The sequence below is a fragment of the Cardiocondyla obscurior genome, linkage group LG06 (assembly GCF_019399895.1).
Source record: "Cardiocondyla obscurior isolate alpha-2009 linkage group LG06, Cobs3.1, whole genome shotgun sequence".
In the NCBI taxonomy this organism is placed as follows: Eukaryota; Metazoa; Arthropoda; class Insecta; order Hymenoptera; family Formicidae; genus Cardiocondyla; species Cardiocondyla obscurior.
In genome coordinates, this window is record NC_091869.1 from 6,437,170 (window position 1) to 6,460,585 (window position 23,416).

Genomic DNA, 23,416 nt, shown 5'->3' on the forward strand with positions numbered 1-23,416 from the left:
CGCGAGTCATGTAGGCAAAATATTTTTTTATGACATATGTATAAAATAAATCGTAACAGAAATTTACTTCACAGTTTACGTGAAAATTAAAGAGTGCGTACGCGCAGGCGATCGTGACGTATAACTTTTTTATGAGCCTGTGTAATTATCAAGCGGATCTGGAGCGATTTAATTAAATATTAAAGAACGAGTAGCATCGCTGGAAGATTTATGAAAACTCGTAACAATGTCCATCTTATATTACAAGGTTAGACTCTCGTATAAATCTCTCTTCATTCTTGCATCTATGAGATAGAAATGCGGTTGTTCCAATTTCTAGATATCTACATGCATCCAAACCGTAGTCATAGCTCGCAACTTCGTATCCAGCGAACGACATGTACAGCGAAATCCGTTGCAAATAGCTCCTGCGGGTGCAGTAGCGAAGTTTGAGAGGCACTTCCTTCATCCCCGCCTGCCGTTCCCTTATATCAGAAGGCGAGATCAGAAGAAGAGGTATTACCAAAGCGAAAGAAAGGCGGGAAGACTGTCTCTCGTTTCTCGCCTCCCGTCTCTCGTCCTCGTCCTCGTCGCCGCCGTTGTCGAGACACCTCTCTTGTCCGGGAGCGTGCGAGCCGGTGTGAACTTCGCCGTAGGGGATTATGCAAACGGGAGTGGTTTCTGAGTACGGGAAGAGAGATAGGTAGAGAGAACCGCCGCGTTGCGTCGGGGTGGATGATGACGTTGACGGTGCCTGGTGGTTGCGATGGCGGCGGGCGGGTTCTCTTGCTTGTCATTACCACGTTTGTGGCTTCCACCGCCCGAGGTGCCGGTCGCTCTCTGTTTCGAGAAAATCCGGCGCTAAAGAACTCGCAAAAATTTTACCTTCGATCCGTACGAAACTGCCTTCTTTTGTGACACGTCGACGATACTTTTCGACGCTGTTAATTAGGCACAAGCGATTAAAAACGCGCCAACTTAATGCATTACGTAAAAAAAGAATATTACAGCTTGTGTAAACGAATTTTCTTAAATAACGATGTAACGTAGTTTTGCGAATTATTATTTGCTTTTCGCGGTGAGGAATCATTGCGGAGTTTTCTAGTCGGCGGTGGCAAGTGGCACGATGAAATTAAGCAGTAACGTTTAGCACCGAATGCGCACGGAGAATGCAGAGAGAACGGAAGAAAGGAAGGGAAAGGGCCGCGGAAAGAGACAGACATTGTTTCATTTAGTATTAGAACAACCGGCGGAACCAGAGCTGATCCCCGCGTTCAAGTAGCGGCACCGTATTTTCCGGAAATTCTAGTATTAACAATAAATACTCCTACGGATTTCCATGAGCTTAATATTCATGATGTTGTTTATCTCGCAGTGCTGTAAGTAACGCAAGTCCAACGCCACGTACATCAAAGCACTATAACGTTAATAATACAAAATATTACGAGTAATACGAATTTAATGCAACATTATATTTTTATTTATCAGCGAACTTGCGAGTCTCGCAAAACTTTAAGCGTCGCTTATTAAAGTTAAAGATTCGAGGAGTATATACGGGATTTGCTCGGAAATTGTCACGTCTGAAGTTCTAACGATTTTTCGTGGGGACAATCAAGGGCGGTTACGGCTTTTTAACAAGATGCGGAACGTAAGGCGCCGTTATGTTCGACTTGGTAGCTCTGTTCGTCCCCCTCGGGATCGCCCGGCTAGTGAAAAAAGACGGCGACCGGGGTTTCGGTTAGTCGATTTGGAGTTCTCGAGCACCTACTCTTTATTACTATGTAATTAATTGTAATGGGGATTCCAGCTGAGAAAACAGCCCGCCGAGAGCTTTCTCCTTTTGTCCGTTCGTTTGTTCTTGTTTCTTTGCTTTTCCCACTGCGCTTGCGTGTAATACCTATTTTCATATTGTTTCTTCTGCTTGCCGTATTTTCATATTTGCTTCTTCTTTTTGTCCCTCCTTCCCCACCCGCCCACCCCCGCAAAACTCTCGCGGGCGAACAAGATTTGTCTCCGAGTTTGAATTCGCATGTGGCGCGTAATGTTCTTTTCGCGGTTATATCCTCGACGGAACTCGGTGCTTCCGAGGCAGTTTGAGATTTATCATCGGGGAAACTTAAACAAGCCGCTATATACCGATTTGTATATGTTGATTTATGACATTTTTGCGTGCCAATTAAATTTTAAATTATTTAATTTTCGACTCTCCCTCTGTTTCAGATCGACCCAAAGGTAGCATTTCCTAGGAGAACACATCCAAAGGTAAGAAAACTTTTTTTCTTTACTTAATTACTGTTATGCTGAATTTTTGATTGATTAATTCTAAGCGAAGTTACTATAAATAAAACTATTTAAAAAAAATGTACTCATGTCAACGTGACATTTCGTTTCTGGCATCGGAGCTAATCTTGTACGCGAGGAATTGAAAATCGCCGTTACATGCAAACTTCATCGGAAATGATTCTAACATGAAGAATTGAAATGCTTTATCCATTTGCGAACGAGTTGACGCTGACGTTTATAATACCAATCCCTTCGGCCGACGGCGTGGCAAAGTGAAATAGCGGGTTAACGAGAATTACTCGTAGCCGGGTTCGCACAACGTTCATTTGGAACGCGGTGTTTTTGCCGCTCGCAGAAAAAGCACGGATGTGGAAACGCGTTGGCGTCGGCGGGATCGACGTAGGGCAGGAGGGACAGCTTAAAAAGTCAAATGACGGCGCGTTCGGAGGGCGTGATTGAAGAGGGAATAATAAAGCCGACCGGTCCTAGCAATAAGAGCAATTAAACGTAATTCGCTTCGAAACCCGGGATTACTTGCCGACGACGATAATCGTGGCAATGAAGCGACGGCGTTCGGTCGCGCCAAAAATAAAAAAAAAATAAAAAAAAAGAAGAAAGCGCACGAGAAGCATAACGCGGAAAACGTGGAATGGTTGGATAGAGACGAAGGGATTGCGTGTACGAGTGCAGGCGTACAAACGCGGCGGGCAAAGTGATGAAAGAAATTTGCGCGACTTAATAATGTAAATGCCAGGCATGCGAATTACTGGGGCGAGTGACTGAATCGCGCTAATTTTAATTGCATCCTTTCTCTCCTCTTGGCCACGCGTTCTCCGTCTCGCTCCATTGTGGCCGTTCCTCGTATCCTGTATCATTCCCGGCGCTATTTTCTCACTTTCGCCTACCGTGGCATTTTTATATGTTTTTATAACGCGCGCGCGGCATCCCCGGACCCCTTCATTCGGCCGCGCTTCGCCGGTCGTTCCTTTCGGCGTTTTATTTGGATGACCGAAACCCGAAGAGGCTATAATTTACGGCGCGTGTGCGACGGAAATTACGACGTGCGAAACGCCGTCGAGCGGGATCACGTTTCTACAATCACGAAAGGTGTCTGGCAATCGCGGCCTGAGAAACATTTGCCAAAAATTGGGAAAAACAAATTTGAAATCGTGAGAAATATAACATTTTGGTGTAGATTCGAAATCGGGACAAACGTCACTTTTACACTGCGTGTGACAACCTTGCTTGGAAGTTCCAACTAAATCTCATCTATCACGTGGCACGTTTCGGTGCCAAAAATTCGAATCCGAACTTCGGAACTTTGTGAGAAATAAAATATTCTTAGAATAATGTAAAGCAGAGATAACTTTTCGATATAGACTTGGCCTCAAAACGGTTTAATATTGAAGACAATGTTGTCTCATTTTTTTTTTTTTTTCTTTGAATTTATAATTTATATTCTGCACTTGCGTGTTTTATTCTACTCTACATTTATTATTTTTATTTTAGTAAAAAATTAATCCAATTGGCACAATATCTTCTTAATTAATGTTTTGTGATTTAAAATTTTTATGGAATAATTTATTATATTGCGTAAAACGTTCCGGCAAAAATTATGCGCGTAAATAAAATACGGGGAAGTAAGAAATTTATTGAAGTTAAAGGAAATTTGAATTTAAATCCCGGGTCACGAATAATAAGATATCATTTTAGTAGCAATCGGATAATCCAATCTCTAGTAACTCGATAAAATTGATGATTTCACAGTAAAAGTTTCTGGAACTGGTATTTTCAAGTACCTAAATTTTCCGAAATGCAGCACACGACATTTATATTCTGCAGGTCGTGCGAGCTAATGTGCGAATGCATGGCACTCGAAATAACACAACTGCCATTGTACGCGGCATGTAATTCCTGTAACGAGCGCAACATATATGGCTTCCGCTTTAAAACGTGGATATAAAGCGAGAGATGTAATTTTCGTAAAATAACGCGCTTCTTCTCGGGCCTCGCTTTTATTTTGCATTTTCACGTAGCGAAGGTTCGAGTAAGTTGTGCCAATGTCTCGAGATTGGAAACTATGCCAGGAAATTATTTCCCGCTCGCACGTGCTTGGCGCGATTTCGCGATACGGCAACTCGCCGCGGATACAGAGGAGAGAGATATTTCAGTTTGCGGCGCTCGGTTATGCAAAATAACGTCGCTTACGCGCAGTTAATTGCGAGCGTGTAATATTAGAATTTTTAACGAAATGAAATCCGCGTTTACTTTCATTTTAAATAAAAATTCTCTCGCGGATCTTTGCAATTTGCGCGACGTAATGTAACACGTGTGGGGCGGGAACGAGCTTGTTCGATCTTAAGTGCTCAACTGCGTCACGTTCAACTAACGAACACTCGTCTCATTAAAAGAACGAGGTTAATAGTCCGCGATTTTGCTCGGCCACACATGACGCGATTCCGCCTCAGCTGGGAGTTGGGTTAATATCACTCGCGAGAACGTACAATAGGACATTTAATACCGCCGGTTCATCAACACCCAAAACGCACGTTAGACTCGGTGAACTTTAGGAAGAGGACGGCACCCGCCGCAAAGTTCATTGAAATGTCACCGAGTGCTCCCGTGCTCGTCGTAACAACCTCCTTGAGACCGCATGCCGGAAGCTCTTTGTTACCGCACTTCCGGTCTGACGGAAATGGCGCAATGCGCTTCCGACACGGCGGAAAAGTAGCGACAGTCATTACCGAGGCCCTCTCCCTCCCCCTCGCGTCCCTTTCCTGTCTCTCTTTACGCCGCTCCTTTGCTCCGTTCCTTTGCCACGCTTCTTCACGGTGAACGCACGAAAAAAGAGTCCGGCAAGGATTTTACCGCTTTTTTGAGAAAATGCGAGGCCGTACTTCAGATAATTGTCTGGAAGTTTTGCAGTCGCGGAAACGAATGGGAACTAGAGACTCGTCACGGCGGTTAGATCGGAGATATACGTACGGCAAAATACAATAAATTTTGATACGACATGTAAGACTAAAATTCCAAATGTATAAGTTGTTTTTTTCTTTTTTTTTTTTTTATATTCGTCGACGCGCGTGTTAAAATATATTCGTTTCATGCAGCCTGTGTAAAATTTATATCGTTAATCTCACGAAGGCTATCGCGCAAGTGTGTACAGTTCAAGTGTGGAGAGTTGAACTATTACATAATTCAGATAAGCAGGGAAGACTCACGTTCGGTGATAGTACACCGCGATAAATCGCCGTAACCACAATCTGGAAAACTATAGCGTACCCGAGGCTAAGGGACGGGGGCACCTAGGCATAAACCGCGCTCGGCCATCGATGGCGCGGCGTCGCCCTTAGTCGAAACGGGCGACTGTTCGGGACAGTAATGGCATCGCCAACCTCCGGTATAATACCCACTTGTTACTGAGTAGTAATACATACACATAAGACACGGGCGTCGTGTATACGTGTGTATGTATGTATAAATATATATATATATATATATATATATATATATATATATATGTATGCGGGGATATTACTTCAACCGCTGCAAGCTCGAGAGGCACGGCAAAAGGAAGAAGAAATAGAGATGCAAAGAAGACGAAGACAGAGAGAGCGAAAAAGGGAGACCAAAGACGCTGGCGAGGAGATAGATAAGGAAAAAGAAAGAGAGAGGTGTATGCGTGGAAAGGAAAGAAAGTCTAGGAAGGGAGGGTGAGAAAGCCGGGATAGTTGCACCATGTCTCGCGTAACGAGCTGTCGGCTCCCCAGGGTGTTCAGTTTTCCCTTCGCTCTTCTCTCTCTCTCTCTCTCTCTCTCTCTCTCTCTCTCTCTCTCTCTCTCTCTCTTTGTTCCCCTTCGTCCACCACACAGTGACATCTCTACCTACGTACCCGCACAACCATACCGCGCACTCTTCCTCTCGCGAACTCGTTTTGTTTCCTTCGCTGAGTGAGAGATATCCAGATATCCTCACTCGAGTCGAGCAGGGCGCCAAGTATATCGTCGATACTCGGTAACCCCCGATCGCGCGACAGCCTCCTCCACTGTCGTACTTTAATGTTATCTTATATGATTTGTTTGACTTTGCCTCGCGAAACCCTCCGGCATGGCGTCCCTCGTGCCGCCTACGTTCTTCTTCCCGAGCGAGCACGCGCGTGCAATCCGGTTCCGCGAACTTATACGTTGCGGAAGTAACTTTTTCGGAACGCCGCGGAACGATATTCTTTTTTCCCTTCTCGAACGAAAAATGCTCTCAGCTGCGTCTACGATTTAATGCGATAAACAACTGAAAATGAAGGCGCACGGTTCCAGATAAAGACACACGTTATAAATTAAATCGTAAATATCATATGTTTGCTCGAGACAAAGAGCTTCCGGTGTAAATCTTCCTGTATTAAATCTTAATTTTAGCTTTCGGAGTATTTACTGAAATAATGTTGTTTTAATGTTACACGCGGCGAATAAATCCAGCCAGTCAAAGATGAACTCTGTGACGTACCGTTGAAACGAATATCAAAAACATCCGGTATTAATGTAGTAATATAATAATCAGTGCGTTTCATGAATATTTAAATTAAAGCTCACGTTAGCCTCTCTTGCGGTTGATTGCAATACCTTTTTTTTTCTTTTTTTTTCTTTTTTCTATTTAATTTTTTCACTAAGGTAATTTCACTAGAGTAATGTCATTGCAATTTTATGTTAACTGCAGAGAAGAATTTTTGTTATATTTCTTCAATTATACCACGCTCCAATTATACCTGCTACGTTATGCAGAAGGTCATTTAAAAAATTTAATCCAGTTTGGAATAATGAAAGAATCAAGAATCACGAAATGCTAAGGGTGAAGTACTCCTTTCGAATGCACAATGAATGCATGAAAGAGAGGTCTGACATAAGTTCAAGACTACGTCATTCTAAATTAATGTATTCGGGATTTACGTTGCTTGATTAATCGCGGCACGGACTCGGTTACTCTTAATTAAGACTCGGACGTCTAAAGAAGCCAGTATCCGTGACCTTCGAGTAAAGGGATTCGCACAATAAATTCGTGCGTAAGTGACGTAATGGCCGTCAACGGGGCCGAGCGGTAAAGGATCGACCGACGTCATCGGGAGGAGGGAAGGGGGAGGGGTTTCCCCATGAGACTTATTCGTAATTCCAACCGGAGCAAGGATTACAGATATGTTCACGTACTTTGCCCGGTCCCATCTCGTCTGGCGCGTTCCCTCGGCTCAAAAGGGACCTGTTACATACATCTACGCGGGGCTAAATATGCTCCCGGGCAAACTCCCCGGTCGGTATTAGAGTGAAATCCCATGCATTTTATACGCGCCCGGGTCATTCAGCGCGACGACTCGTCGGTTATGGCGGCTGTGTACCCTACGACGTGTTTCCCTTGCTCCCCTTCCGTCCCACGCAGCATCTTGTGGACACAGGCCGACCCCGAGGAGCCGCCTACCCCCTTGTCCTCGCGTAACCTTCCGACGGAGCTTTTTCTCATCCCGTCTCTTTGACGCGCCTACTTTCCTCCTCGCTCGCCGGTCTTCCGGCTATACGAGAAAAACACGGAGAAAGGGAGATGACGCGGAGCGGAGGTGGAATGTTTGCGCGGCGTAAGTGGCGTCTCTACTTTCCGTGCAATGTCGTTCCTTGTCCCCGAAGGTCCGTCCGAGTCTCGAGCAGGGATTGTTCACGCTATTCGTGCTACCCAAGTGCGTTTATGATTGCGGAGCTTCCCGGGGGAGCTTATGTGTTGCCGAAGAAAAAGATACGTTCCGGGGTCACGCTTGGGATACCGAGAATATCACTTTCGCCGGTATTAGTAAAATGTACTCGTGCTTGCTGCTGTGTAGAACGATTTGTGATGCGATTTTGGTCACACGTTTCAATGTACGTTGCGTCAATTAATGTTTTAATTAATGTATTTAGCTTTTTAATTAATTTATTCTCGCGATATACTTCTTTAGAAAAATAATAATTAAAAAGAATTTCTTTATTAATTCGAGAATAAACTTGCATTGCAGCAGCAATTTAATTTTATCTCGCAGGTAATATCCATTCGAATAATTCGCGCGGCTAGATATTAGCATTCAACGCGCTCGGGTCGCAAACGAGCGAAACGGCCGCGACGGTCGCGGTAATGATTGGCTTCCGAAGTTACGTTGTCCGAATCTGTCTCTACCTTCGCGATAAATCGCCGAGTTAATCTTCGAGGGAACTTCCTAAAGCGAGCAGCCGCGGCCGCGTATACTTTGACCGCGAATCGCTCCGAATTCACCACTTGTCGCAGCCGACAGTAGTTTTCCTGCCGACAGGAGACGGAAGCCTCAGATATGTTGTGTCACATTGAGATAAGCTAAGCTCCGCGTGATGGAGCAGCCCGTAAACTCCAGACGGCCACGCCATGATGCCACCGAAATGGCTGCTAGATAATGTATAGCTATACGTGATGCGCCGCCGACCTCTCGCCTCCTTCTGTCTTACGCGCGTATGCATACGCACACGTAACGGGTGCTCCGGAAATGTCCCGGCGATAACACCACCTTGAAATCCAACGTTTGATTTTCCGCAATAACATTAGATTCTGACGGGTCTGCGAAACGTCGGAATGGATGCTGAATTATTCCGCGCGAGAGTGCGAGGGCGAGCTTGAACCGATACCGAAACGAAGTCTGCGCGAAATAGATTTGCACGATCCGCGCGCGCGTAACTTCCCACAGCAGTTACAATTTTCAGACGACCGAAGGGCTGTAATCTTTTCAAGTTTTTTTCGTTCCTTTTTTTTTTTTTTTTTTTAATCGTCACTCGATAGCGACACGCGGTATCTTCTAATATACTTGACAGCGTTGATTCTAATGACGATTCGCAACGGACTCCGGTGAATCGAAATGCGGAAACAATGAGTCGGCGCAGATAGAGAGCGTGAGAGAGCGAGGGGCGATAGCTCTGTGCGTCGCTTTTTTTTTTCTTTTTTTTTGCTACGTATGTCTGGGCGCTGGAAAGCTCTTCGCCCCGGCGCGCTTTTTATCACCACGTTGAATCGACACGCGGAAAAAGAGAAGGAATGCAGCCTGTGTCTCGGCACGCGTCTCTTTCTCTGCCTTTGTTCGGCCGCGTCCTCTGTCCCTTCGTCACCGTTCCCGTATGTGCGTTACGAGCGCCGCGTGTCGCGTCGCGTGATGCATCTCCCTGAATAGGCTTAGTAATTGTGCGTTTAATATTTCAGAGCTTTTTTCCGTGGTACGAGCGCGTACTGAGAGTCCGCGCGATTTAGCCGGGGATCCCGCGACGTCGCCTTTCATCGCTCATCTTTCGTCTTGCTCGCCGTCTGTTTGCAATGCGCCGGCCGAAAATAGTAAAGCTCTCATCTCATCCCTCGGCCCTCATCTCGCTCTCACTTCGTTTGCAATTTCTCGTTCACGTTGCGCATAGAGCTTTGAATTATTGAAAAATTCGACCGCGCGTCGGTACAACCTTCGATATCTGCTTTATGAATACCGATTTTTCGGCTTAAATTACGGTGCCGTCTCGTTATTTATTTTATCACCGTCTTTTTTTTTTCTTTTTTACTTTTTCTGAAGTAACGGGAGAGCAGTAGATCGATGTAGACGTTATTGTTACGCAACATATTAAAGACGTAATAATCAGAGAGTAAAGCGACTATTCTCACATCAACAATGTGAGCCGATATCGTAGGAAATGTCGTTTTGTGGTCGGCGAACAATCGCCGCAGAACGGCTTTCCCAAGACGAGCGGCTATATACCCGTGGCCTTCGATAAGGTACAAAGGGTGGCCTAATGCGAGCTCACCGACAAAGCGCCATTTCAGGATCGCTTCTACTACTCTCTTGCACCCTGTTCCTCGCCGTTATTCCCACCTCAGGGCGACAAAGACTTCGGCGATCTCAATCACAAATTGACAATAAAAAATGTCCAATTAACCCCGAGGAGCATCGAGGATAGATGGAATCGGCTCGACCCTGCACACCATCGCCGGCCGTCTTTTCACCGCAACGAAACGCGAGCCTGAGACACGGGGAAGTGGGAGGGGGAGGGACGCGGAAGGGGGAAAAGGAGGGAGGAAAGGGAGAAAACTCGCGCGAAGTTGGAAGCAATCGAGAAGGTTTAATCCCGCTCGATTGCGTTCCTTGCCCGGCAACCTCGGCTCGCTCCTCCCGACCTCCCTTTTCAACCTTTCCGTTTCGCTTCCTCCGCTACCCTGTAGCCACTTTTCCCCCTTTTATTACAATCGACGACGACGACAGGTTTCGTAAGTGTGCGAGGGTAAAGGAGCTCTCCCCCCGCTTCTTTTTTTTTTTATCCTTTCGTAAGAGATCGCGAGGTGCTATATATGGCCCACGCACGCCCGGACACACGCATCTATCCCGGAGAATATGGGGGAGACTCGACGAAAGCTCTCCTTAGATGAATGTCGTCTGGGAAGAGAAAAAGAGGATCCAGGTGAAACCGCCTCGTAAATATTCCACGGCCAATTTTCAGGGTTACACCGGAGAATATAAGTCAGAGCGTTTGAACGAATTTTGCACGGCGCGCAAACATTGTCCCGGATAATTCGCCGCGCGTTACGAGAGTGCGAACGCCCGCCGCGTTCGCGATTCAGAAATTTCGGCGCGCCGGCTCGGGGGCCAAGAATTAATCGTAAACGAATTTATCTTTAGCGCGCGCCGGGGTTGAACTAAAACGCTCCGATATTACGGGAAAGTAAGCTCGTTAGAGGGTTTACAGCATCGCCGGTGCACGCCTCGGCCCCGGCCGGACCGCTGGGTTCCCTGCTGACCCTTCGCCACCGTTGGAACGGTAGTAGCTTGCGGTTTGGTAACCGCAGTCTCTACTGCGCTGTCGGTTGCGGATAGCCCCGAACCTCGTGTGCAACCTCGCCGTCTGTTTTGCGTCGAGAGGGCTTTCAAAAACCGCGACTGCCGAACCGAACCGGCGTAGCGCGCCGCGGCGCGCTGCCACCGCCTCCGAGAGCCGACATTATGACGTAGGCCAGCATCCACCGGCGGGAACTAACCGGATGCACTTTGACGGTTGCCGGTAGAGCGAGAAATGCGTGTAATATTGACAAAAATCCGACTTGAGTGATATCAAGTTCTGACGCTTTTGATATTGAAGTTGCGAACCCATAAAAATCTATATAACAATTTTTTTTTTTTTTGTAGAAAGAGAAAAAAAAAATTATGCGAAAGAAAAGAGAGCTCTTTGCGGTTAACTTTACAATTGTCTCGTGTAAAATGATTCATTGAAGCGATTTTAATATTTATTAACGAGACTGAATATTTTAATGCTAATTTTTTTTTTTTTTTTTTTGGTTTAATTAAGACAATTCAATTGTGTGCGTTGATTTATAACCGTGATAGTATATCGTGAATGTAAAATGTATGTAAAACAGGCGCGATACATCGATCAGAGACAACCTAGACTCTAACTATAATAACTCTTACGGTAAGCCTGTGTATGTTCTCGAATTAATTACGTGTTGAGATAATGCCGATCGATACGTCGTATTAATCACAACAGCGAGAGTAACATGGTTAATATTAATCAGCATTTTAGCACAGGCGGGCTGCACGAGGAGACGAAAGGTGGATGATGTTTAATATCGAAGGGTATAATTATCTCACGTTGATAAAATCTAATGTGTAATCGAATGTGTGACACTGAGAATTAAATGCATTAACGGCGGACAAAGTTTCGTAGGTGAGATTAAACGGGAGAATTTCTTATTTAATCGGCGTAGATTGCTTCGTGCACTTTTACGCGAATGTAAAATGTTACAATAATGTTATTTATTCGGGAGCTGCTGCGAGGTGCTAAAATCGAAAGTCACAAATGGCATTCAGGGAACGTTCATTACGGCGCCCGTTGATCGATTGTAATGCCGGCGTCAGGGCGATAAACGGCGCGATAAAATCTGCGAAACTTCTTATCGAGGCCAAGTTTACTAAACGAGACTGTCTTCCTCGTTTCTTCCCAATTTTCTTGTCCCGTTCCGCGGAAAGGCGATTCCGCGTGCGAGTGCCGAGTATGCCATTTCGTCTTGGCAGCGAATTAAGCTGCTTTATAAAAATGTAAAAGGATTCGCGAGCGAACCGCTTTCGCGGGCTTACTGGTGAAACGAGAGGCAAGGAGCGAGATGTGGGCTCGGCTCGCACGATGGAACCGAGGAATAGCAAATGCGATTGGGAGCCTCATTGTTTCTAAGAGCGGGGGTTCCCGGAGGGTGGAAACTCGAGACCCGACGAGAGAGTTTAAGGCGTCGTGGAGGAGCCGCGGGTGGAGGGGCACGGTACGGGGAAGGCGGTGAAGTTGAAGGCAGGAAGAGATCGCGATAGAAACGGTCGTGGGCGACTGAGAATATTCTTTATTTATGCACGAGCGGATACGAAGACTTCCAAAGTAAAGCGGCGGTAAAGGGCTCTCTCCACGCATTTTCTTTGGCCGGTGGAGTACTTCGGACATTATGCGAATCGGCCGCGAGCATAACTCCGGTTACGCGAACTTTCGACGTCGTAACGTCGCGGCGACGTTCGCGAGCGAGTCGGCCGAGCCTTTTCGCGAAATTCTGGCTCTTGCGAGGCGTCCTAAATTATTTCATTCGTTTAAAAATATTTTTATTTGTGTGCGACATTGTTTGTCAGTTAATTCTTTTTTTTTAATATTTTTTTTGTAGTTATTAAGTTGTCGATATTGTTACGATTTATTTGCCAACAATTTAAAGCTCGATCAAATAACGCGTAATACTTGTCGTAATATCTACGACATACTGTCCCGCAATTCCATTTTCTGTACTTATAAATTTCCGAATAACAGCGAAGAAGAAAAAAAAAAACAATTACATCTACCCACGTAGTATATCGTATCCTGAACTTTATTGATCAAGATGTCATAATATTTTTCCGCTTTTGAACGCGAAGTCGTAACTGGGTCAGAAAGTCGCGGCTTCGCGAAGACACGTACCGATAAACTGGCCTATACAATTGTAGTAGCAATATCTTCGATAGGCGTTATTTCTTATTTTAACAACGGCGCGCGCCCACAAATTTTATACCGCCGTCGATTTTCAGAGCAACCACAACAATCGTAATTTTTAATAATAACAATAACAATCTCCGCAATCTGTGGGGACGCATTACGCATTCAACCGTGGTTCCTTTTAATACTCACGAGGCGAAAAAAAAAAAAATAAAAAAAAGAGAAAAAAAAAAAAGAAGAGGGCGGGAAGAAGGGAGAGAACAAGTTAAAGTAAAAAGGGAAAAAATAGGACTAGAGAAGGACGGAAGGAAGTACCGAGATAGTGAAAGACCCGTTGGAAGTTGGAACGCGAGTGCACGAAATAAGATTTCGATTCCGAGGGTATTAATTGAGCCTGGCTATGTATTTCCCTGTGGGATAGGCGAGGTACGGTGCCTTCCGCTACCAATCTCCAGGAGTTTGGATTTCAAACCGACAGAAATGGAAGAAGGGGAAGAGAGAGAGAGAAAGAGAGAGGAACGGAGAAGGTGATGGCGAGCGAGGGGAGCCGCAGGGGGCGGGGACGTACGGGGGAGTTAAACTTGCATGCGCGCCATGTAATATGGCATAGGCACGGGATATTGGGGAAGGCGGGAGGGGGGGGGCCAGAGGAGGAAATACGAGAGATCCGCGTGTAAGGTGGAGAAACGAATACAAGATAATAGAATGTGCATGTAATAACCAGAGGAAATATACACCGTGTGGTCTCATATCGCACCGCGGAAGGAAGGAAGGAAGGAATAAAGAAACAGACAGTCGGAGGAGAGAGATAGAGGGAAAGAGCTCTTTCGCGGGAGTACCGTCCTTGCCCACATTCTTGCGCCTCTTCTCCTCTCGACTTGTTTGCGTGTATGAAACTCGCATTGAATCAGCCTCGGCCGAGATGCGAGCCGCGCGTATCACGTGTAATTTCGTTGCGCGATTGAAAGGAACGGTGTCGCCGAAAAGTGAAATAATACTTTACGCGCCGCGTGAAATCGTGTAAACGCACGGACAAAGAATTGCAATTAGCGACACGCCCGCTGTTTTATTGAGTATCGGAATGCCGAAGTAATTTGTTGACATTTCAATTAACGCGCGATACAAATTTCATGAAATTCATACGCTGCCAGATATAATTTGGAAAATGAAGTAATTAAGGGTCAGATAGTATTGATTGCGTAATAACACACGAGCTCGGTCTATATGACTTGTGATATTAGCACCGTTGTTGTTTTTATAATGGCGCGCGCTTAAAAGATGTAAATCGAACAATCTCTTCAACATGGCACATCGACGTGTTATAACAATAAACGTTCTGAAATTTCTACGTAATAAAAATAAAAAAAATAAAAAATTACGCTAATAATTATTTCTTGAAAACTGGAATGAAAAATCATTGCGCGAGTTAAACATTATATACACGAGTTATTTTTAAAAGCGAAATCTTCAGGCTGGTGCTTGCTCCGTGTTGTCCTTTGCAGAATCCGGAGCACGTTTCGTTCGCGGGATACCGCAATTAACCGTCTACGAGCTCACGCTGGCGTTTCCTATGACAAGAACATCCGACGTGAAACGTCAGTTTATACCTAGATATTTCTACGAAACCCCTGCGACATCGAATCGGGATTCACGTGGAGTACAGTCTGAAGTAATTCGACTGACGACTGCTCCCTCAAAAATTCATGCGTACATATGAAAAATGTATTATCTCATTAACCGATCAAGCAATAAAATAGTTTTTTTATTTTTATTTTTCTTTCTTTCTTTTTCCACCTGCTTGCGTCGCCAGATAATTAATTCATCGAAAGGCTTCAATCTCGCTCTTTTACATCTTGACAACTATTTATGACTCAGCATTGAAACAGCCGTCGTTCTTATCTCGGCCACTATTCCCCGGCATTAATTTCCGGCGGTATGATAGACCATTCTGCGTAATATATTCATGGCGCGGAGGGTGGCGGCTAAAAGGGCGGCGCAGCAAAATAAAGAAAAATCCGCGGCGGCGCAATCCGAAATTTAGATCTCGTCCGATAAAGTTCGGATTTTCGAAAGCAACGAGTCTGTTACCGCGCGGTTCGACTTTTATTATATTAAAGTAGTAAAGCAGATAATAAAGCGAGGAATGCCTGCTCGTGTCCGTCAGGTTTACGACTGCCCGTACGACATCTTATATCGCGTACTTACGCCCGATCATAACCGGCCGTATGTCGCGTGTAAGTCGCCTTTCCGTCCCGTGTCTTTCGATCGCAAGGCACGTATCACGGTCGGGAATCATAACAACGAATGGCCACAATTTTCCCGTTATAAACCGTGCGATGGTGCAGCCTTCTTTTTGGCGTTTCGAATAAAGCCCGTAAAAAGAAATGCAGAAGCACACGTACATATATATTTAACAGTATCTCGGGAGGCTGACAGCCGGCCGTGACAGAAATGCGCGATGCCTTTTACTTTGCATCGTAAACAACTCGAGAAAGAGTAAACCGCATCTGCACCGAAACATAAAATTCCATTCGACGTCTGAGAAAATTAATTAAGCAACATTGCGGAGTCTACGAGAGAAAACGCAACGCGTTATTATTCTACTGCCTTGTCTCGTCGATATTAATTTTCAAATCCGTTGGATCTTTCGAAATTGGAAAAGCGTATTCAGCGTATCTGAAACGTTAATCATGCAGCGCGCTGCTGCGCTATATCTGACATTAGAGGAAGATGCTGGCGATCGGGAGGTGTCTCCCTTTATTTACAATCGATCTAAGCGTTGGACCATGCATCCACGATGAGACTGCTTTCGGCGGCGAGCGGATAAGGAGAGCGCGATTGATACGCCGTCAGAACGGAACCCGCACAGTACCCGAATGCACAGATCGCTCCCGATGTTGATTGAAGTGTAACGGAGATAACTCGAGTCGTGGGTAACGGAGCGCGGATGCACCTGCTCGCACGAGTGCGGGCGGGCAGAGATTAGCGAAAGGCCGTGTAATGGAGTTAAGCGGTAACTCAAAAAGGATCACGCTCCGCTGGAACGGTCCGCGGCCGCTGGACCGGTTTCGATCTTCCGGCCACGCGCCGCCCAGCTAATTCCTGATATAATGCACCGTGTGATTTATATCAGCCTCCTCGTCTTGCCTTTGTTTACATAATAGCCGTGGCCCGCTGGAGTCCAGCCAACCGTGTCCGATGGCGATAAACGTTCGCGTCGCGCTCGATCAAAGTCGCGCCTGATAAGTGCGAGAGGATAAATCTCCGTGGAGGGCGCGAGGCGACCCGGCGTTTATATCACTTTAATATATATATATATATATATATATATATATAATATTATTCTCTTTTTCGCATTCACTCGGCGCATATATTACTCGTTATCCGTTGACTTAATTGGAGTTTAAGCACGTGAAAATTAGAGCGAGCTTTCAAAATCTATATTTTACTTTCAACGCGACAAAACTTATTTTATTAAACTTTTTTTTTTTTCTTTTGATGCCAATTTTTCTTTAAGAATAAAAAATTTTTTTTTATTAATTATTTTATTAATTCATACCTGGCAAGAAATTATTCGAGTTGTTTAACGAGTCGTTTCCTGTGGCACTCTGTTTCGACGTTACGGTGATCAGGATATCACCAGGATGGGTATCGTTCGAAGTCTTCGCGGCTCGGAGAGCGTCGCGTGCGTTACCGACGTGGAAATGGGGAAGGTCTTGGGTGGCAGGTAGCTCGCGCAGTGTTATGGCAATCTAAGTTGGCATGTTTAGTCAGCTCGAATAAAGCGCGCCGGTACCGGGTCTGATAGCTGGCTGAGTCAACATTCACGTATTTGCCGTGGCATCGCTACGAAGCCATCCGGTTGAAGCCCAGCCGGTGAATCAGGTAAGGAAGAGCGAGAGATGAAGATGAAAAGCCGGATGAGAGAAAGAGACGGACGGAGAGTGAGAAACGGAGTACATGAGTGGAAGAGCTCGTGGGAGGGGGAGGGGGGGTGGGTGTCTCGTGCCGTGCACAATTTGGTGCAAGATATTGCTCGGGAATGCAGCCCTCTTACCCTTCGCCGCCCAAGCAGTTATCGATGTTTACCCTACATGCTTGACGAAACTACCGTGGGAAATCCATGCATCTGTTTTTGATGCCGAGTATCTTAATCGAACAGGAATTATTGGAACGTAATCCCATATTATAAAAGTCGAGGAGATAGTTTTCTTTTTACGTACGAATTGTCACGTTTGCCCGTTCCTTTAATTTTTTTTTTTATTTTATTTTAATTATTATCGACTGTTTCGATTTTAATCAATTATTTCTTATACGAAACTGATATTCTGAATCTTCTTGAGGAAGTATAAAAAAAATATTAAAAATTTACGTTTGACCTTAGCTCGTTTCTACATACATAGATCGCGGTTGATCATCCACTCGATTACTCGATTTATGAATCCGCGAGCGTGGCTGCGAGTTTGTTAATAAAATCAAACGCGGTGCTCTCGGGAGTACCGGCAGCGAATGAGAATGCAGCGTGCGTATTACGTTACATTGTTGTAATTCACAGGGACAAACTAAATTAAACTATATATTTAACGGTTACGTTCTGAATAGTCCCGCTGAAAATCACGTCGGACAAGTAAAACGCTCGCGACAATGGAAGAGAGGCGGAAGAAACGCTTCGCGTTACACGCCGTCGTAAATTACAGGAACGTGAGAGAAGCCCGGACTGAACCGCGCGGCGAGAGAGCTCCCCGGTTCTAGCGCGGGTAGCTGGGATGGCGTAGCACGATTGCGGCCGCTGGTGCGAGATCGGCATTGTAAGCGAGGATGTTAAACAGTTGTCAAGTCCATCTCTCGCGTCTCGGGCTGGTAGACGCTCGCGGTCCCTCCGTCTTTACCTATAATCCGCTGAGAATCTCTCTCTCTGGCTCTCTCTCTCTCTCTCTCTCTCTCTCTCTCTCTCTCTCTCTCTCTCTTTCTGTTTCTCTTTCTCTTCTCCTTTCGCTGACGAAGACATTAGGGCGGAAAGAGGGAAATAAGGAAAGGGGATGCGGGCAAGCGAGTGCGCCGAGAGGAACAGGCGGACGCCCCGTGAAATTGAATTACAATAAGCAAAGTAAAGTTGGATGATCCGACTATTGTGCCCTGCCGCTCGTTGCTACCTCACTGCCAGTTATACCTTCGCCCTTCCCGCGCGCCCGTTCCCCTTACCCTCCTCTCCCTCTTTTCCCGACCATCTATCTCATTCCTCTTCGGTGAGAGTCTCCGAGGAAGAAGTTCTCTGGAGTACGAGACGACGGCCGACGGTATTCTTACGCCTTTGTTCCCCGCAGGTCTGAATTAATTGCTGCGTTTTTGACATCCATTCATTGTCGGGTCCCGGCAGACGACGTCGGGATGAGCGGATAAAGGGAAAAGTTACGCAGCGCGCCATATCTGTCTGTCTCCCGGGTTCTTCTTTTCCTCTCCTCGCCTCTCCCTGCTACATCTCTCATTATTCGAATTCGCGAAATATTATTTCGCAATGCGTAATCTCACGGAAATCAATATCCCGTTGCAATGACTGATAACAGCTTTTTTTTTTATTTTTTAAAAATTATTTTTTAATTTTTTTTTTTTTGCGACAATTATAATTTCCGACTGCAGACAGATTTCGGCAATTATTGGGCGAAGACGGGAAAGTTGCGCGGTAAAATTAAGAGAATTGTGTCAGGTTTATATATAGATATATCAGATTCGATAATCTTTTACGCCATCTCCATTCCGAAGTTTTCCTCCCTCTAATCATTTAACACTTTAGCATACATTAGGCGGGAACTAGGAAGTCACAAAACTTGACTAGCTTCCCCCCTTTCATCTCGCGGCGGGTTTGCGCGCCGCTCTCTTGTGTAGACGCGGATGGAGAAAAGCCATTGAATATGCATAAGTCATATTAAATTGGGGCACCGAGTGTATGGTGCATCGACGAAGACGGCGAGGATAGTGAATACCAATTACAAGAATAGATTTCGGGCTTCCAACAGATAAGGAAGAGATTAGAGGACACTTGGAAAAGATACCGTGACGCACTTTTGAGCGTCGCTTCTCTTCTCTTGTTTTTTTCTTTTTTTTTTTTTTCTTTTTATTAATCGTGCCTCGTGTCGCATTTAATTTTAAACGTTACGTGCGCTGTAATACGCGCCAATGAGCCGCTCGTTAGCGCGGATTTGCGAAAGATCTTGCGACACGCATGTGCGAAACGGAATCACTAAGTAGCGCGAATTAGCGTCTTTTCATATAACGTCGTCGGGATGGTTGAATCGCGTAAGAGCACGGCTGTGGAAGTCGAGAAAGTTTCGAGTTGACTGATACGCGCTGGAATATATTTACTTTACACGCAATTCTCGCGCATTATGTTCCACGCTGAGATTTTGACAAATTACAATCGAGAGAGAAGCAACGATAATCTTGCCGAGACAATTATAAAATTAAGAAAGCCGCGTAATCAAATAATCAATTAATTGAGTTTCTCTCGCGATCGGATCGGGAGCGTAATCTCTCGACAGCGGTGTTATATTTACGGCTATTTCCAATTCTATTCTTACACTGATTAAAATTATTCACGAGCTACGGAGGAACGCTTACAATTGTTTGTCAGCTGAATAATTTGAATGCGTCCGAACAGATGCGTGTTTCGCCGGAGTGACGTTTACATAATCCAGGCATTACTTGCGTCTCCTTTGGGGATTGACGAAGGAGTTTCTACCGGAATAGCGAAGTGGAAAGGATTGAAGGACCGAACGAAAGAGGGACTCGCGGGGGGAGGAAAGACGGAAAGATGCAGCGAGGCTTGGGGCAAATAAAAGGGGGTCGAGCGATAACCAACGCAAAATAAAAAAAGGCCTAGATAAAAAATAATTTTTCTATCGAGGAATTTCTCTCTCCTGCCGAGTTCTCTTAGGAGATGATAGAGAACAAGAGAAGAAGATGATAATAAAGGGAGCGGGCATAAAAAGTTAATTTCCATTATCCCTGCTAATTCAGTTACGCTCGGTAACGGTCTCTTTAACGAGAAAAATTTAATGAAGGGCCCCGGCGTAAAATACAAAAACCGCATTCTCCGTATTTGGTTAACCGGTTAAGCGATCGCTTTGTCGAAGGGGGAATTAATGCCGTTACCGTTAATTACCGCGCGCAGGAAGTTCGTTTATCAAGAGGCACGCTTTCGGATAGTTAATGTGTGAAAAGTCGTTTGACGTTTGTCCATTTATTTTCTGCGGCTCGTCCCGCAAGGTCGCCCCGCGTTCTGTGCACTTGTTAACAAGCTTATGGTCCCTTATGCCCTCCGGTCCCGGTGCCCGGGTTCTCGGTATTCGAGAGGTATGTTCTCCAGGTGTATTTTCTGACCGCTTCTGACCGCTTTACGCTCGTTGATCTAGCTAATAACATAATACCGCGTGGCGGACGTGTCCGGAATGGGCGCCGAATGCTCTTGAAATGTGCATACCGCGATATTGTTGGGCGTCTTTGACATCTCGTCCCGCTAAAGCGAAGCGTTTCGAGTTAAATTAACCTTCCTATCGTTTCTCCCTGTCATTTTGCACGAGGAAGCAGGAGATTCCGATGTTTATCTGCTTTCTTCCCAAAGATTTAATAGCGATCTACGTTCTCTTTTTTATCGCTAATAATTAAATATTCTTTTATAAAAATAAAAAATTATCTCTTCTACGTTTAATTTTTAATTTTTTTTTTTTTTTAATTATTTTCTACTTAAAAACACTGCCGATTACCGTTGTAATTTTCTAATGTTCGTCCCGAGTGCGATATGCGACGAACAAATATTGATTAACGCGCACAGATAGGTCGTGCCACTTTGTATAAATTAGCGAAATGATTCTCGCTTGCAACGATCGTATTAAGCAATGTACCCTGCTAACGCGGCTTCTGGACTTGGTTTACGCGGCGCGGCCGCTAATTCGAGTTAAACGAGATGAATGTCGGTTTGCTAATAGTTGTTACGTATTGCCACTGAAGCTCGCTCAGGGGGGAGATTTAGACGAGCAACTAAGATGAGCTCGGGCGCTCGGCGGCCCTCTCTCCTCCCCCGTTTTAATCTCGCGACTTCCCTTTCGCCGGTATCTTATTCTCCTTCTTCGTCAAGATTAGAAGTCTCGCACCCGGAACTTCGACGGCTGCGTTCCCGTGATCAAATTTGCAAACCGCGATTGACTTTCCGGTGGTTGTGCTGTCGCCTCCTATTTTGGCTCAAGCGCGTAAGTGCAAGAAGAGCAATTGAATGAAATTAAAGGTTAAATTTAGAAACCGTTTGTTAATTTACTTCTCTCCCTTTTGATTATCTGCTAATTCTCGCAGCCTACGAAAAGCGATTGCTATCGCTCCGCCATCCCCGGAGGCGTAACAAGTCTCGCTCTCTCAATTGTCAATTTAATTCCCAGCTGTTTTTTTTTTTTTTTGCGCTCTACTATACTATAGAAATTATTTCTAATCTCGGTTATATTACAACGAGCGGTTTCATCTTACAATCTCGAGTATGTCTCGTGAAATTCCTTTTGCGCGCTGTTGCGCACCTTTATCTTTCGAGTCGATTAGCCGTGTTATCTGACCATGAGAAATTCCCCGCGGAGAATCCTCCGGGAGACGGTTGTCCGACCGGAAATCAGCTCTCTCGCGATACCGAGATCTAGATAGCTCGTGCGCCAAGGCGATGCAGGATATATTAGCCGCGTCAGAATTCTCGGCGAGATCCGGTCTCGGGCGATCTTTCCCTTCGGTCTGAATGGAAGGTGTCTCTCGGGGATCCTCTCCTACCTTACTCGCGATATATCGCGGCGTCCTCGTGTTTACCGCCACGGCATCTTACAAGCAGCAACAATCCGCCCAATATCGCGCATCGTGTACACGCCAACCCTCCCGGTTATGGAATTACGCGCGCGTCTGTATGCGCCCCGTGTCCCCGCGTACATATTTGCGTACACATGCGTGCGGGTCGTAGTAATGCATTGCGATCTTTAGGCCATGTCTACCTAAACGCCGGGATAAGCCGAAGTCTTCGCCGGAGGGGGGCCGCGGGGTAACGGGGGGCGGAGTTCCGGAGCTCATCAAGGTAATGCAGCTGGGATTATCCCGTAACCGAGTGGGTTCCTGACGAAGGGGCAAGGAGCACTGACACGGCTCCGGGGGAAAGAGCGAACCTCTCACAGTCCGGTATTAGTTGATCGTTTGATCAGAAGCCCGTTGAGATTTATAGCCACCTCTGACACGCTTTTGTGTCCACTCGCCGGGATAGGCAGCAGTCAGACTTAACCGCCTCGTTGAGCTTCGCTTCCACCAGTTTAGCCCGCTAGCTGCACCTAAATTTATGCGACTTTATACGCGTTTTTTTTTCTTTTTTTTTTTCTTTTTTTTTACGCGCGTAAAAAGACGTTTTTATTGAAGCGTAATTTTGTTCGACATTAATTAAGAATATTATTTGTTCAGGGTGCCGAGTGCCACGAGTGTTTAATGATTATATCTTGATTAACTAATGCTGATAAACTCGGTTTTACAGTACCTCCACTCGACCATTGCCAAATATATCTCCGTAGTTAATAGCTACACCGACATCCCGATGTCCCAATGTTGCCTCGTCGTCCCGACGGGCAAGGATAAATAAGTGCGTTTAACAGATTGATTGTGTACAGGGCACTTTGGCGAGATCAGCTACGACCCGGTGTACTTTTGCCGTCGCCTGCACCGAATATAAATTTAGTGAATTTAAGTCCGCCGTAGATTACTCGCGATCGTCTTTAAGCTCGAAATTTAGCGCTTTATTTCGTGACATTTATAACAGTGCCGTGCACCTTTAAATTAAAAAAAAAAAATTTATAAAGATTTATGAAGTAGATTTAAAATACAATTTCTTAAATCAAATTACTTCTTGCGCGTTTTATTTGTAAAATTCGTCATCGTACTGCGAGTTAAAAAAAAAAGAAAAAAATATATAAAAATAAGGGAAGGAGCAGAGGCTGACGAAAGACGAGACAGAATGAAAGAAATCGCTTTCTAAATGCCAACGCAAGACGCGCCCTATTCTTATCTAGCTCGACGACAGTTTGATTAAAATGCTCGTTGCTTTTTTGTTGCAGGTAAGAATCGAAGAGGCATTTTCTGTCGGTGGCGGCTCGTAT

The 23,416-nt window shown here is 45.4% G+C and overlaps 1 protein-coding gene across 10 annotated transcripts in view; it reads left to right on the forward strand.

Moving 5' to 3' along the window:
- Positions 1-23,416, forward strand: part of Rbp6 (RNA-binding protein 6) — a 531,138-nt gene that overhangs the window by 335,638 nt on the left and 172,084 nt on the right. For all 10 annotated transcript variants that reach the window (XM_070658102.1, XM_070658103.1, XM_070658098.1 and 7 more), the window contains one exon: positions 2,200-2,241. In XM_070658102.1, the coding sequence (XP_070514203.1) occupies positions 2,200-2,241 (42 nt within the window). The remainder of the gene's footprint in view (positions 1-2,199; positions 2,242-23,416) is intronic.